This window comes from Sorex araneus, chromosome X (assembly GCF_027595985.1).
Source record: "Sorex araneus isolate mSorAra2 chromosome X, mSorAra2.pri, whole genome shotgun sequence".
Classification (NCBI taxonomy): domain Eukaryota; kingdom Metazoa; phylum Chordata; class Mammalia; order Eulipotyphla; family Soricidae; genus Sorex; species Sorex araneus.
Genome location: NC_073313.1, coordinates 31,243,782 through 31,261,568, shown reverse-complemented (window position 1 = coordinate 31,261,568; position 17,787 = coordinate 31,243,782). Strand labels below are relative to the sequence as shown.

Genomic DNA, 17,787 nt, shown 5'->3' with positions numbered 1-17,787 from the left:
AACTCCCCAGCACACACAAAACAATCAAAATACCTGACTCACATGATTGAGGAGACCCAAGTTCTAATCTGGCTTTGATACCAATGACCTATGTGACTCAAGAAAGCCACCGTGACCTTGAGGGCTAGAGTTCCTGCATGTAAAATAAGCGAGTTTCACTAGGTCTTGTCTAAAAATATCTCTCCGTCCATTCATTACTGCATCATCACAGAGGCTGTCATAATATTTACTTTGTTTTCATAGCCCAAGAGTTTAAGGCAATTAGAATACATGGAATGAATTAGTGTAACTGCCAATGGGGGGAAAAAATGTCAGTGGTTCATAAACTACTAAGCAATTCACAAATGCTCAAAATTAATTGAATTAAGAGCCAAAAGAATCCAGAACTCATTAAAGAAGTTTAGATGACAGAATTAGATTTGCAGGAGGAGAGACCAAAAGCCAAGAAGACGCCCAAGCTGAAAGACGAAGCCCCTAGTGGAGGGAATTTCGGAGAACGATCATCACAAGTATCAGATGCAGCTCTAGTAGCAGCGGTCTCGCCTGAAGTGGCAGGCTGGGAAGTGAACGAGAGCCAGAGCACCAATACCTGAGTAAGGGCCAGCAGCTGGATCTGAAGCGCCAGAGGGAACAACGGCAACTGGAACTGAAGGGCCAGGAATAACTGGAGCAGCTGGAGCATTAGGAGAAATAATGGGAATTCATGCTAGGGATGGCGCGAGTCAAGGTCTGTGTTTTCTTGCTGACTACTTAGGAAATGGTAGATCCCTGGGGATAGTTCCTCAGCATCCCCAGCAAATATTCGATATAATTCAGCATTTAAAAAAAATGAAGGGAAGAGACAAGAGTGGAAATGGAGCAGGCTGTCCTATTGGAGTCTCTGCTTTAGTATTTTCTTCTCGACAAAGGTCAGGCGAATATTTGTCTCTTGCTTCGGGTTATGCTTTCCGGGCTGGCAAAGTCTCTGTGCCACCATTGTGGAAGCAGCTCAACTGGCTAAGGGACGGCTCATTCAGCTCTTGAGCTCAAAGGCTGTGTGAACGGGTGAGTGAGCACGTACCTGGGGCGTGTTAGCAAGGAAACCTACGGGATGTGACCATCCTTGCTTGGGGTCATCCACAGGAAGACTGGGCCTTGAGAAAGTACTTTCCTAGCATGGTATCGGGAAGTAAAGGCAGCCTCTCCAAAAAGCAATAGCAGGTCCAACGGAAAACAGTTTCTAAGTTCTGAAATGATCCGGAAAAGTAAGTTGCTAGGGGCATCCAGGATACAGAATAGCAAGGTTCTAACAAGGAATGTCCCTTATTTGGACCAAGCAAGTCAGGTTTAAACGGTCCGGGGCATTCAATAAATAGGTGACAACAATAAAAACCTTGGGTGATCTGAGATTTTCATTGGCATTAAACAAAGTCACATCCAAGTAACGTCTGGTAGTTCATTCTTAAAAACAAAGTTTTAAGAGTGAAGATAAAGGGGCTGGAGCTCTGGTGCAGCTGGTTGTGCATTTGCCTGGCAAGGGGACAATTGTGGTTTGACCCCCAGCATCCCATATGGTACCCTGAGCACTGCCAGGGGTAATTCCTGAGAGCAGAGCCATGAGGAACCCCTGTGCATTGACCCCAAAACAGCAAAATGAAAGGAGTGAAGATAAATGCAGATGCTACCACATCCCTGTACCAGAGTTCAATTAGTAGTGAAATAAAAGGGCTGAGGAGGAAAACTTTTGTGAGTCTTGAGTCTTGGTCAAATCTGTTTTGGTTGGCCAAGATAAGTTTCCCTCTAAGGAGGAAAAAAAGAAAATGAGACTCAAATCTACTAGAGAAAACTGAGATTACTTTCAATTGACTAGAAACAAAGGCAAATAATAAATCTCCTCTGATGTGTCTTGTTACGTGGAGCTTCTGATCTGACAGGAAGTGAGAGGAAGTTGAGGTTGCAGGCTCTAGAACACACCCAGAAACAAGGACTGCTGACAGTCACACAAAGTGTTATTGGAGTTGCTTTGCCCACAAGAAACAATAATGGTACAGCCGTTATTTGCTCTGAGTTACCAGTTGCCAAAAGTTAAGCTATTAATTAAGCTCGGCAGAGGACATTGGCAAAGGTGATAAGATTAGAATTTTAACTGTACCTCATCTAACTGTAACTCACCTGATGGCACTTTTAGTAATCACATAAGGGCAATGGAAAAGTGGGGTGTAGGATGCATTAAAATTATGCCTATCCTGTTGTATACAGACATGCTCACACATAAAATACACATTATATGTATACGCATACATGTATTTCAGTTCTTGGGGAATACATGCTAATGATGGCCTGATGTGTATCCTTTTAGGTAGTCTCTGCATTTCTCACAGTAAAACCTTTTGTATAGCAACCAACCCTTTCATCAGTCATTCCCAGATTTAAAAGGCCAACAGCGAGTCCAGAATAATGGCACAGTTTACACTCACTGAAACATCTCCAGGTACTGTTTGAAGGACCCTACATGGATTCATCAATCTCTATCTCAAGGCTTTAAGGACTAAGTACTGTGATTTCTCTTGAGCTATCAAGAGCATAGGCACTGGCTGAAATAAGTGGAATAGCTGAGACTTCATCCAGATTCTGAATGAAAACTTAAAACCTCCAAGGCCCAGGTCGAGTTACGATGGATTCACGTATTAACCAGAATATGAAGAAATCTGAGAAACTGGAAGCCTCAAAGTCGAAATATAATTTACTTTGTTTTGATATCCCTGGCCAGGTGGAAGACTTCAATCATCACCCAATCACAACATTCCTCTACCCAGAGATAATGGTCTTCAAAGGTTTTCAAAGAACCGTGTTACAAAAGCCTGGTACTAATGAAAAATAAACTCAATATTCTAGATTAAGGAAAGGGAAAAAACCTATTTCTTCTTAAAGCAAAACCAGGAAAGCAGAATTATGCCTTGTTGTGAAATGGGAAATGTTTCAGGTTTTTAGATATTTTGATGCCATGGAACATTACTCAGTTGCAACAAAGACAGAGGAGCTCAAGTTCCTTCAGATTGCAAGCGGTGAATACACAGGTTTAATCACTGGTCCAGGGTTAACTAGTAGGGAGAAAAAGTAAAGGCAAAAAGATGATGAGCAACATTAAAATCGTAGGGGCCAGAGATAGTACAGCAAGTACGGCACTTGCCTTGCACATGACCAACGGGGATTTGTTCAAGGCATCCCTGACTGTCTCCTGAGCAGGTCCGGGAGTACCTCCTGAGCACTACTAGGTGTGGAAAAAAGCCAAATAATAAAGAAGAAACCTGTAATACTCTACATGAGTTACTTGCCATAAAGAATTTTCATCCATCGTCTTAGAAAAGGAAAACTCTCCAATACGGGGCCAGAATGATAGTACAACAGATAGGGTGTTTGCCTTGTATGCAGCCAACTCCAGGTTAGATCCCTGGCACTTCATATAGTCCCTGGAGCACCGCCAAAAGTAATTCTCTAGTGCCGAGCCAGGAGTAACCCCTGAGCATTGCTGGATTTGGCCCAAATACCCCCCACCAAAAAATAAATCTTCAGTACCACTTACCTACAGAAAAGTAGGTCAGAGACGGAGAGTTTTTTAATTCAGAGGTCTTGTTACATAGGTAAAAGTCTTCTATCCGGGCACAGTGGGCAAGGTACTTGCCTTCCATGTGGCTGACCTAGGATTGATCCCCAGCAGCGCAAATGTTCCCCCAGCCTATCAGGAGGGACCCCTGAGCACAGAACCATGAGTAAGCCTGAGCACTCCTGGGTTTGGCCCCAAAATATAAAAAGAAAAATTAATGTGCCTACCAACATGCCTATAACTGATAAGCATTCCCCTGCTCTGTATTAAAACTATTTGGGTTATTATGTGTTTATGAATTTGGCCTGTGAGTGTAGTAGACTCAAACTACTTTTGAGAACACTGAGAATCTAGCTGAGGACCCCACACGCCAGGCATGCTCGCTACCACTGAGACACTTCTGGGCTTTCAAATCTATTTTCAATAACTCCTAGAAGACAGCAAGGTATGTTGATTGCTAATGAAGGATGGAAGGATTGGGATAGAAACACTTTGGAAAATGGAATGGCGGGTGGGGGAAGTGGAGGGAACCTATTCTAAAAAAGAACATTGATGAAGATAATGCTAAATAAGATGGGGAGAGAAGAGTACTAGATAGAGGAAGACAAAAGGAATCAGACTCGGGCCCAAAAGCCACCTGTAATCTACCAGGAAGATCCTCAGAGAAGGTAACTGTGTCCTGGCACACGGATTGGGAAATGGCAAGGCAAAGTGAAACTTCTTTACCCAACACATCACACCAATTTTTCCACTGATCTTCATAGAATTAACACATATGTTCCCAAACTGTGAAACCTTTAAAAACACGTTAATTATATCACTAGGGACCCATTCAAATTACTCTCCTAAGCTTAAAATTATATCTGCTTTATCAAAGATGCCAATAAACAAAATATACATTCACAATAAGCAAAAATAAATACGCTCTCTCAGCCTGTAACTTCTTCAACAAGCCTATTTTCATGTCCAACAAACAACATCCTAAAATTCTAGTCTCTGTCCTGTGGCGAGTAAGGTAGCCGAATGCTTTATAAAGATCTCTCCAGGGCCAGAGCGGTAGTACAGCGGGGAGTTCCTTTGCGTTACATGGGACCAAACCAGGTTCGATCCCCGACATCTCATATAATCCCCCAAGCACCACCGAGAGTAATTCAGAGCCAGGAGTAACCCCTGAGAAATGCTGGGTGTGACGAAAAAGAAAAAAAACAAAACAAAAAAAAACAACCAAGAACAAAAACAAGACCCCTGCATTCTAAAAGGGGGCCATACAAAAGGTATTTTTAAAAGGTAAATATAAACTATTTTCTTTCTCTGGTATATTATTAATATTGAGTATAATTAGTGAGCAAATAAAAAAAGAAAAAAAAAAGACAGGACTAGACTGACACAGATTGACAAAACAGAAGGAAGTAAACAATGAGAAAAAATGTATAAACCAAGAGACTGATGGGGCTGGATTGATAGCACAACGAGTAGGGCATTTGCCTTCATGCAGCAGACCCAGGTTGGATTTCCAGCATCCCATATGGTCCCCCGAGCACTGCAAGGAGTAATTCCTGAGTGTATGAGCCAGGAGTAACCCTTGAGCATCACCCAGTTTGACCCAAAGTTAAAAAAAAAAACAAAAACCAAAAACAAACAAAAAAACAAGAGACAGATATTAACAAAGAAGCTTATAGACAATTTTATGTGAAAATGATTTTCTGTGTCTAGTAACCCCACCATCCTGTGTTGTTTGCAGATAAAGCTATTAAAGGTTTACTATGACATTCTCAACTGAAGACTTCCATGGAGATGACACTGTACTGTTTTCCTGGATAAAAATTGAAATTGGAAGCTGAATTTATTCCTGTTATTACTCCATGGTTTCTCTTCCCACTGCTTTCTGCTCTCAACTCTTTAATTCCCTTTTCTCCAGAATCCCAAATTTCTACCCTCAACCTATTGGGGCACAGAAAAAGCCTGGCTGGTTTGTAAGGACATGGCTCAGGTCATCATTGAACTTGGCAAATCAAGACATTTACACTTATTTTGGATTAATTTTACTCACTTTTCAGGTGAATTCATTTAAAAAGAGATAATTTTTATGCGATTAATAGGCCTACATCTTGAACATTATCTTCATAAAAGAAACATATTTCAAATTGTCCAGAAATGAACTTAGATTTTAAGTCCAATACTCATCTTCTTCAAGACAAGAAAGCTGGGTTTTTTTTCTCCCAGGTTGGCACCCTTAAACAATGCTTCATAACCTTCTGTTCTTTCAGGCTAAGCATCTTGTAGCCCTATTATGTATTTTGTCATCTTTAGGACCTATACGACCTATCCAGTTTACAACATGCAGTATGGGTAGAAGAGAGAGGATATGGTGCTTACACTGAGAGTTGCAACCTGCTACCGCATACTGGATCCTAAACAACTGCATAAGTGATCACTGAGAACAGATTCAGGCGTAAGTCATGAGTGAGTACTGCCAGGTATGCCCTTAACCCCCCCCCCACAAATAAAATCAAAACAAATTAAAAAATCTGTAACTATGCAGGTTGTACCGCATCCCACAAGGACTCCCATTTGCCCCTTCTGCTTCTAATCTGTCTCCATGCACTGAACCCATCAAATCGTTAACATTCTCACTTAACATCTTTGCTGAATTACTCTGAAAAGTATAGTTCATGGACAGGACATGAAGAGTATTCATGTCCTGTCCTTGTCCTTCTAAATATAATTCCTTACATGTTTGTATTTAAATGCTTTTGTTTCCTTTCTACCTTCATGCTTCTTTCCTTTCTAGATTTCAAAAATCACTCCATTTCCCCTTTATAATTGTGTTAATTAAATATCGATCTTTACTTACCCTAGAGATTACAACATGCATTGTTGACAACACAAGCATATCCAAACACTAACTCCATGTACCCCATATACCTAATGTGGACTCCAGTTGCTCTATTGTCATTCTTTACTTTGAACATTACAATGCTTTACTTTTATTCATAAGAAATCACTTAGCTTGATCTACATACTACCTATTATTGTGTACTCTGAGGGTTTGCAAATAGTGATTCGAAATCAAAGAGGTCCCAGATTTAGCACCCAAGTCAATTTTGGGCACCACTGAGTTCCCCCAAGCATTGCCTGAAGAAACCTCCATACACTGATCCCAAATAGCTCCTGGGTACTAGATGGACCCCCAACCAAAATAAACTAAGTCTTAGTCTCAGGACAGTTCTATCTGCCGCCTAAGGTTTGTTTTTTACTACAGTGGGAAGGCACACCTGGTGGTGCTCAGGGTGTAGTCCTGGCTCTGCAAGCCAGAATTACTTTGTGCATTAGCTGGGGGACCACATGGGATTATAGGGATGGAACCTGGGTCAGTCAATGCCCTACCTACTATCCTATCACTGAAGCCCCCAAACGTTTCATTTTATCTTCAGTTTTTACTATACACATGATCTTCTCTTTATCCTCATGGGCTCAAGGTATTTTTCACTTTGTGGTATGATTTCTTTCATCCATCGCTTTTTCCAATGTTGCCATTTTCTCTGTCCTTCTGGCATTCCAATTACACAAATGATGAACTTTCATGTTAGCCTATGTTCCTTATGAATCCTTTTCTGCCCTTTATAAGCTGTTGTCACAAAATCTAATGTTCTGTTTTGCCTTCTTGCAGTTTAATAATTTATCTTCCAGTGTCAACTACGTGCAAGGCATGTTATCTCAATCACTGTACTATCTCATGGGCCCTAGGATTTTCATTTTTAAAGGCCTAGTGTATTACTAAGGTAATACATCATGTCAGTGAATTCCTTCGCCTGATTACAGTTCTTTAAACTATCTGATTATTCTAGTATGAAGATGTTTATATGAGCATTGTTCCTATTGGTTATTTATTATCTTTTTTATATATCTGGTTATTATTATTACTTTCAGGACCATACCCACCAGTGCTTAGGGGCCAAACCCAGGCCGCCTCCATACGAAGCATATATCTCAACCCCTGGTAATTTTTATAGGTACTATACATTATATTTTAAAAGCTCATGTACTTTTCTATATACTCACTTCTTTATAGTCCAATATATCTAGTACTAAAATAATTTTCCAATAGAACAATCTTCTTGGGCTGAGATGTATCTCAATGGCAGAGTATTTGTCTTTCCAGTGTGAGGCCTTAGGTTTCATACATGGACACATGGACGAACACACAAGTATATATAATACACATCCCAGAAATGTTTCTTACTTTTGTCTTGATAAGGAAAATAATGTAAGCATTAACAGTTAGTTGCAGATCACCTTAGACCAGAGTGAAAATTCTTTAAAACTAAGGTGGATTCCTGTGAGATTTCTATTGTTTATGTTTACTATATTTTCAATTTACCTTACTTCCAGAATTGGCCCTTCATGGTCTCAAGTTAGTATCAGGGATTCGCACTAATCACTTTCTAAAAGTGGAACTATCTTAGTCAACATTTTCTCTTGAACATCCGAGAAACAGAAAAGGAAATGAGGAAATAATAAATCAGAAGTCTGATAAAATGTTTACTCACATCCTCCACTATAAGCATATCTTACACTAATCTAGTTGCATTTTTTCAAAAAGGCAACTCAAAGTCCAAAGTTGTAATTTTTACAATTCAAAGTTTAGTGTTTAACAAGAACTTTCTGTTCCCTTGAGTAGGCCCTTCCCTTCCCAAGGGAAAATAAAACCCTTACTAGAATAAGAAATTGGCTAACATTGTTCATCTTTTAAATAAAGCTCTCCTGGAAACTAGTTTAGTACAATTGTAGTACTCATCAAAACAAGCTTCTCTTGAGTTACAAAGTGAAGTTTTAAGAGATATACTTTGTTATAATAAAACCTTTGGTCACTATTCTTTGACATTTCTTAAGTATAATTTTGTATCACCAATACAGCAAACATATCAAATTCTTTCTCATAAGATAATAATGAGATTTCTTAATTTTTAGGGTTTTTTTTTTTAAAAAATCATACTACTTTGTCACTCTGATGTTACTATATACCCATGGGAGACCTACTGGTGGTATATTTACAATTTTGAGCTCATGAATCCTTGCTTGAACAACCAGAGTAGTACCAGGTGCTGACATGAGATTTCATTTTCATAACCTCAGAAGATTCCGTTCAACGTTTGAGATGAGAAGAATACATATACCAACTCTTTAGATACACCTGACTCTTAAGTTTGATTTTTGAGGCAAAGAAGAGGTAAGATCTGTTTGAGTCAGAAACAGTAGGGGCTATAAAACAATTCAGACAACTTTCACCCATTTTGATAATACAGATAGAGAGAAGGGGAGCGCTTGGGAAAGCACTATTTCAAATATGTCAGTAAATAGCTGGGAATGGTCAATATAAAACCACTTATTTGGGGCTGGATCATTAGCATGGTGGGTAGGGCGTTTGCTTTGCACAAGGCCGACCTGGGTTCAATTCCCAGTATCCTATATGGGATATCCCCCGAGCACCACCAGGAGTAATTCCTGAGTGCATGACCCAGGAGTAACTCCTATGCATCACCGGGTATAACCCCAAAAATAAAAAAACCAAAACTTCTGATTTTTTTTTAGAAAACTCCTGTTTCCGGTCCATCTGATTATAGAAACTATGACTGCATTCATTTAACGGCAGGTATCAGAGGTCAGTGCAATAGTGAGGTGAGGAGGCTGCTTGCGCTGCACACAGCCCGGTCGGGTTCATTCCCTTGCTCTCCTCATGGTCTCCCGAGCACTGTCACGAGTCATGAGAAGGAACCAACCCTGAACCTCGCTGGGTGTGGCCCCCAAACAAACTGAATGTTCAAGTCAGATATCTTACTGACATTCCGAAGTGAATGAGGTCTTGCCCTTGAAACACATGCATGGCAGCTTACCAACGGCATTGTAGAGAGGTTCTCCGGTCACTTTGTCCCAAACTAAGGTCGTTTCCCTCTGGTTACTGACACCGATGGCTTGAAAAAGAGAAGGAAGTCCGTCATGAGACAAGCAGAAAGAAGAACACTGCACTCCAGTTCTGTGTATTTTATGTGGTTTTCCCCCACCCCTCGGTCTCACACAGACACAGCTAAACAGACTTTGAAAACATGTTGGGAACCTCTGGAGTGCTCGTGTGCTTTGAGTGACCCTTGGCAAAAGGAACGCCCAATGTCAAGTGTTTCATTTTATTTCCAGAGATTCCTTCTCACTTGCCTACCAGCACAGTGACAAGTAGCCAGGCCAAATAGCCATCGAAAGGCTCCCAGGTAGCCTGCCACAAAGGACAGGCAAGAACTTTCCTCACAGCCATTATTATTTTTGTGGGACCCATAATACAATGGCTTTAGATTCTAGTGGCTTATAAACAAATCGAGGGCTATAGTTTGTTAGCAAAATGCTCAATCATACCATCTTCTTCAAACCATCCAGGTTGCGCTTCATCAGAGGTCCTCAGGCCTGGTTGCACGTTAGCCTCAGTTGTAGATGCTCCCCAAAATACCATAGCTTGGCCCTGGCCCAAACACTCCAGTTTAACTCCCCTGACTAGTCGTGACCTTTTTCCTTCAAATTCTCTAGATAAATTTTACGTAGAGTTGAGGGTGGAAAGAAACTGAACTAAAGGACTGAGCTTGTCCAGAATTGAAGATTAGAACAGACATGAAATGCTCTAAAAATCAACATCATCTCTTGGGCTCAATCATCTTGGTCATGACCTGCCATTTGACCACTGAGACAGCATGTCTCATGACCAGATCCTACTCCCTGTTGTGGCAGACAAATCTCTCTTCAACAACCTCAGGATTTAAAAGAAAAATCCTTCCCAGGTCCTGGAGTCAGCCCGGCGGTGGAGAACGTCCTTTGCTCCCATGAAGCCTGGAGTTTGATCTCCAGTACGACCCTGATTGCCAGGTACAATCCTGGTGGTACTATTTGGGACCTCCAGTGCTACAAAAAACTGTGTCATTGCTAGTGACCACTACTATCACAATGTAATCACTGCAACGAAAAGTGTGGTGTGTGATGACCACAAGTTACCCGTATGACTCAGTGAGCAATGATCTGTAAGCCTGAGTCACTGTGGGGAGGGGAAGTGCAGGGAGGAGATATTCTTTTCCATAGTTTGTATCTGTAGACCTAAGCTATATTCTTTAGTAATGCATAGAATATGATTCTTTCTGGGGCTGGACTGATAGCACAGTGGGTAGCACATTTGCTTTGCATGTGCCAACCTGGGTTCGATTCCCAGCATCCCATATGGTCCCCTGAGCACCACGAGGGGTAATTCCTGAGTGCATGAGCCAGGAGTGACCCCAGTGCATCACTGGGTGTGACCCAAACAGAAAAAAAAAAGAATATGACTCTTTCTTATACCAGTCTTCCACAATCTCCAATATTTTGTCCCTTTAGCCTTCTTTACGCTTGGATAGGCTAAACAATCCAATTTCCTTCAACTGTCCCTGATTTTCTTTGGGGGAGTGTGTTTGGGTCACACTCATCAATGCTCAGGGGGTTACTCCTGGCTCCGCACTCAGAAATCACTCCTGGCTGTGCTCAGGGAATGCCCGTGATTGAACCTGAGTCAGCCTCATGCAAGACAACTGCCCTAATAGTCATAGTACCACTCCAGTAAAATTTTTCAAGTCTTCTCACTGGCTCTCATTTTTGTTGTGCACAAGGTGTATTTTATTTAAACTCATGCAAACATGAGAGAGATTCTATTTTTCTTTTGCTTGCTTCACAAATGAGAAACCAGAAGCTTAGCAGAGGTGGAGCAAAAAGTTTGACGTAAGGTTTTTCAATTTCCAGAAGATATCAAGAATGCCACATAACTGGCAGTTAGCGGTAGTTGATTATTATACCTGTTTTATCTATCCATCCATCATCTTATGTATTTTTTTTTGTATCACTGAGACAGACCCTTACAAAGCTGTTCACGATTAGGTTTCAGTCATCCACTTTTCCAACACCCAACCCTCTACCAGTGTACATTTCCCAGCACCAGTGTCCCCAGGTTCCTTCCCATCGTGCCCCATACTCCGGCCTGCCCCTGTAGCAGATGCTGCTTCTCTCTCTCTCTCTTTCTCTCTCTCTCTCTCTCTCTCTCTCTCTCTCACTGGCTCTTCAGAACCACAGTTCTCTGTCCTTATCTAATTGCACAGACTGAACAAAACACAATAGGACTATTCTGACAAACAACAGATATGAGGGGGGCTGAGCATTTCCCTGTTCTATACAATATTTATTCACTGCATTTCTCAATTGTATAATTACTTATTTTACTAAATACCTTTTCTAAAGGCAGAGCTAATTGTGTGTCTACTCCACGGAAACTTGTAGTAGTGGGTAGTATGGGTAAAAGGAAGAAGATAGGAGATGTTTCAAGACAGAAGATGTGTGTGCATTTGTAGGGATAAAGTAGAAGAGGAAAAAAGACTGTAGGGTAGCTGGTGGCTGGGACTCAAGGGCACGTAGATCCTGGTCAGGACAGGAGGGGATGGGGTTAATACACCGGTGGTAGAAGCTGCCTCCAGCAAGGCAAGGGACTATGACTTCCCTAGTCAGTAGGAGATAGAGATCAGATCCAGATAGAGGCCTCAAAGATGAAGGTGACAATAAAGGTGAAGGTGGTGGCCTTGGACCACTGGTTCAATCCCCAGCACCTCCTGTGCCCCCGGCCCAGCACCACCAGGAATCACTGTTAGCAATGTGATTCTTGGTCTCAGTTTTATCATCCACAGAATGCAGAAAATCATGCAGTGAGGAAACCCTGAGCTATTTCATATTGCAAAGTGCGTGGCCCATATGAAGTCCTCAATGTATGTTATTTACTTTGCTGCCGCTGTTACCGCTGAGGAAGAGAGTGGAATCATGGATGCAGAAAATGGTACTGAGCTAAGCAGATCAGAGAATAATTTCTCACTCTGGGTATAAAAGAGACCTGAGACCTCAGTGGAACCTCAGCAAGGACTTAAAACAGTGTCAGAGGAAACAACCCAGAGGAATAGTGCTGGGGCTTCAAGTAACTGCCTAGCAAGCATATGGTCATGGGTTCAAACCCTTGGTGTGTCACATGTGATCCCAAGTCCTGCAAGCAATTTCTGACTGCACCAGAGTCTGGTGGGCATGAGCACCCCCAAAAGAGGTGTGATCCCCGTAGAGCACTGTAACTAAAAAAAAGAAAACTAAGTGTGAGACCGGGCTGGAGCGATAGCACAGCGGTAGGGCATTCGGCTTTCATGCAGCTGACCCATGTTCAATTTCTCCACCCCTCTTGGAGAGCCCTGCAAACTACCTCGAGTATCGCGCCCACACGGCAGAGCCTGGCAAGCTACCCGTAGCGTATTCAATATGCCAAAAACCAGTAACAATAAGTCTCACAATTAGAAACGTTACTGGTGCCTGCTCAAACAAATCGATGAGCAACGGGATGACAGTGACAGTGAAGTGTGAGATCCAGGGTGACCTTGTGTACATACTGTGTGTGTACATATCACAAAAACTCCGCCACCTCCACCCCGCCCCCGTGACTTGTGTGCTTCGAGAATGAGTGCAAGCACTGGCTAGTGTTAAGCACAAACTTTGGTCCCCACTGTGGCTAACTACAAGCACCACAGCCTAGTGTGGGACTCCCTTGAATGCACCACAGCCAGGTGCCACAACCCCATCCTCGACAAATGACACCGAAGGTGGGAAAAATAAAGCAGAGTGCTGTGGAGAGAAGACTGGAGCAATAGCACAGCGGTAGGGTGTCTGCCTTGCATGTGGCTGACCCAGATTCGATTCCTCCATCCCTCTCGGAGAGCCCGGCAAGCTACCGAGAGTATCCTGCCTGAATAGCAGAACCTGGCAAGCTACCCGTGGCGAATTGGATATGCTAAAAACAGTAACAAGTCTCACAATGGAGAGACATGACTGGTGCCCACTCGAGCAAACCGATGAGCAACTGGATGACAGTGCTACAGTGCTGGGGACAGAACTTTGTGTACTGAGCACATGGCAGGTGCTGGTTCCTAAGCACTCCCAGAGGCAACCACCACACAGAGCCTGAAGTAGCCCCAGAGCACCCGCGCGTAGGACCCACTATCACTGTCATCCCGTTGCTCATCTATTGGCTCGAGTGGGCACCAGTAACGTCTCCATTGTGAGACTTGCTGTTACTGTTTTTGGCATATCAAATACACCACAGGTAGCTTGCCAGGCTCTGCTGTGTGAGCGGGATACTCTCGGGAGCTTGCCAGGCTCTACTAGAGGGGCAGAGGAAGCGAACCCGGGTCAGCTGTGTGCAAGGCAAACGCTGTACCACTGTGCTGAAGCTCCAGCCCCATAGGGCCCCAAACCCACAAATACATAAAGTGGAGTGCCATAAACATGGTAGCTTTAGTGTAATTGCAGATGGCTTCACAATCAATTCACAGTCCCCTCCATCTGTCCTACCCCACTCCCTTAATTCTCCGGCAATCAGGGGGCAGCCTGCCAAGGTGCAGCCCCTTAAGCCCCTGTTTTATGCTTCACCTGCTCCATTTCCTTATTGGGTGATTCGAACTCTGATGTAGAATGGAATCCAGAGCTATTTCGAGCGGATTCTTTGGCCATAGGTTCCTCCCTGACCACTCCCTTCTTTCCCCTAGACTTTAGTGTCATTCCCCTCATACCGAGGACACCTGCTAATCACGCAGAGGACCAAAGTCCAGTGAAAGAGCTTCTCAAATTCTCTTCCAGGCACCGTATTGCTAGTTTTCTCCTCAGGATCACAGGTCTCCTGCCTGGCCTTTGACCTTTTCCCTTTGTTCTAGCTTCTCATTATTTTTACCCTGCAATTCTCTATATGGGTGGGGGCACACCCAGGGGTTCTCAGGCGAGCCCTGTGGTGCCAGGGATCATCAAACATAGACCTCTTTAGCCTGCAAGGCCTGTGCTAGGCCTGATGAACAATCTCTGCAGTCTGGGGAATTCTCTATGCTTTCCAAAGACCCCTGGTCTGACTCCCCCCAGCACATATTATGTCCTAATTTTAATTCCCTCCTTTCGCAAAATAACATAGTCTCTCTACCCTTCTCCACGGGTCTACTTTAGAAATATATACGTTAATGCATAAAGGGGGCGGTGTGTATTCCTGTACTCTCAGTGTTCAAGTTACCAATATTATAACCATGGTCACTGTCATTGTCATCCCCTTGCTCATCAAGTGGTTCAAGCAGGCACCACTAATGTCTCTCATTGTGAGACTTATTGTTAGGTTTTTTTTTTGCATATCGCATATCAAATACTCCATGGGTAGCTTGCCAGGCTCTGCCGTACAGGCGAGATACTCTAGGTAGCTTGCTGGCTCTCAGAGGGGCGGAGGAATCGAACATGGGTCGGCCGCGTGAAAGGCGAACACTCTACTGCTGTGCTATCGCTCCAGCCCATTATAACCACTAACAAATAAAACTCAATGCATTGATCTTGTATACGGCAGGTTTTGATATTTCACCTAAGTATTTTCTGAGGGGAAGTATTCCTCTCCATTGTTATTTGTAAAATGAAATACTGAAATTCCACCTTCAAAATTTTGGAGTCAATTTTGCTGAATATTGAGACCAGAATAACAGCATAGTGGGCAAGTTACCACCCTTGCATACAGCCAACCCAGGTTCAATTCCTGGCACCCATATGGTCCCTCTGAGCACTGCCAAGAGTGATTTCTGAGTGGAGAGACAAGAGTAACCCCCAAGATCCCTGGATTTGGCCCAAAATCAAGTCCCCATTTAAAAAAAAGAAACACAACAAAATGCATGTAGAGGAGCTAGAGATAGACCAGCCAGTGAAGTGCTTGCCTTGCAAAAGGCCAACTCCAGTTTGATGCCCGGTACTGCAATATGGTCCCTCAGCAGCACCAGGAATAATAACTGAGCAGAGTCAGGAGTCAGCCCTCTGTATCACTGGCTGTGATGCCAAGAAACCAAAACCTGTGAAATTGTTTTGGGCCAGAGAGAGAGTAGAGTGGGTAAAGCACTTGCCTTGCACACACCCAACCCCAATTCAATGCCTGGTACCGCAAATGGTCCCCTGCGCAGAGCCAGGAGGGATACCTGCATGTAGTCAGATATGGCCCACGCACTTCCGCTACGGGAAGAATACACATGTAGAAAACATCTTTTGGAAATATTTTCTGATGTTAATTGTTGTGTTGGTAGAATTCTGTATTATAGATTGGATATAGATTGGATAGAGCAGTAATGGTCTTGAGAGAAGGGGGGAAGGAGGGAGAAAGAGAGAGAGGAAAAGAGAGAAGTGCCTGATGGAGAGGCAGGCTGGAGGTTGGGTGGGAGTGATGGAAGGGAAGTTGGGGACACTGGTGCTGGGAAATGTCCAGTGGTGGAAGGACGGGTGTTGGAATGACTCGAACCTAATCATGAACAGCTTTGTAAGGGTCTATCTCACACTGATTCAATAAAAAAAAAACAATAAAAGTTAGTTGTAATTTGGGGGGGAACCCTTGAGCCACATATGGTTGCTGGGCACCAGCAGGGTTTTCTCCTGAGCACAGAGCCAGGTATGGCCCCTGAACACTTGCTGGGTGTGACCCCAACACCATCAACCCTTCAAAAAACTGCCTTGTGAACAGATACGTATTTTGGGTTTTTTTTTCTGTTGTTTCTTTTTTTTTCCCTTTTTGGGTCATACCCGGTGGTGCTCAGGGGTTACTCCTGGCTCTGCACTCAGGAATCACTCCTGGCGGTGCTCAGGGGACCATATGGGATGCTGAGAATCGAACCCGGGTCGGGTGTGTGCCAAGCAAGCGCCCTACCCACTATGCTATCGCTCCAGCCCTGAACAGGTACATTAAGAAAAGTCTTTGATAACACAAAGTTTAAGCATTAGCCTAACAAAAGGCTGCAGCCTTAATAATTTTTTTTAAATCCTGGTATCTCACATACGACCACTGTCAGGGGTGGACAAAAAAAAAAGAAAAAAATACAAAGATAAAGGAAACATCCTCTATGAAACATGAGCTTACACCCCCCCTTATAACAATCACAAGTGAGATGTGGATCCCACTGAAAGCTACTTGGGGTACAGGTGCCTTTCTGAGACCCCCGAGAAAGAAGTCTGAATTTATTGGGTTAGAAGAAGCAGGCAAGGAAGGGATGTTGGGGCTCCCCTTTTCTCTAAGACTGAGATAACTACTTTTGGTCCCTAGAGTACGAATAGTGGGGAAATTCATACACTCAGCTTTGCACACATTTGTGTTGTAATTTGCTTGAATCACACGTGAAAGAATGGATCGGAGAATGCAGTATTCTTCGGATTTGTTTTGTTTTGTTTTCCCAAGCCAAGAACCGGCCTACTCTCTTTAAACCCATTAGAAACCAGCAGCCTGTTAAATTTAGCTTGGGCTCCTGTGAATTTTGGAGGCACTGCTGCACGCAGGCTTTGGAACTCAACCAGCTTTCCAATGGACAGGGACACTTTGAACCAAACACATGACCAAGTGCTCACACGCTGGGCTCCAGTACTCAGTGCTTGCACATGTGCTTGCCAGGGCTCCCACTCTGTCACTTAAGCACATGAAATGAATTTCTTGAAAGAACTACCAGCTATGAAGAACTCTGTTAAGGTTGACCAGAGAAAAGTAGAAATGTATCACTCTTTGCACGAAAAAGCTCTTGGAACTACAAGTTGAAATGGCTTGTGAGGTTATCACTATGCTCAAGTAAAAATGCTCAAGTAAAAAGGATGTAGGGGGGAAGATGCTTCCATGGTATCTAACCAGTGATAAATGCCTTTCATTAGCAACTAAGTCTAGATGATGGAAAATCCCTTGCAGATTGTTTCTCAATATTCTTCTCACTATGGCCCCCTTTTGACTTTTATTTACTTCTGTGCTCCCATTCTTTTAGTTGCCCCCCAGTCTATGCTATGGAGCACCCTTGGAATATTCTGGGGGGCCAGAATACTCCATAAGAGACATATGGCTCCCTGTTGCAAAACCTTGCTGTTGCAAAACCAGAATTTGCAGTCTGTGCTCTATAAACAAATAAAAGCTGGGCCCTTGGCAGTACCAACTCAAATAACCTGGGAAAACTTTCAGCACTCCTGCTCTGGCCTATCAGAATTTAAGGAATGTTCTCTTCCTTGCTCAGAGGACTCCAGTTGTTGGCAAAAAAGTGCTGGGTCACCTTGGTGCAGGTACAGGTTTCCTAATAATCAGGTAGAGGAGTGAA

The 17,787-nt window shown here is 43.1% G+C and overlaps 1 protein-coding gene across 3 annotated transcripts in view; it reads right to left on the bottom strand.

Moving 5' to 3' along the window:
- Window positions 1-17,787, bottom strand: part of GK (glycerol kinase) — an 81,988-nt gene that overhangs the window by 46,745 nt on the left and 17,456 nt on the right. For all 3 annotated transcript variants that reach the window (XM_055122395.1, XM_055122397.1, XM_055122396.1), the window contains exon 4: window positions 9,478-9,555. In XM_055122395.1, the coding sequence (XP_054978370.1) occupies window positions 9,478-9,555 (78 nt within the window). The remainder of the gene's footprint in view (window positions 1-9,477; window positions 9,556-17,787) is intronic.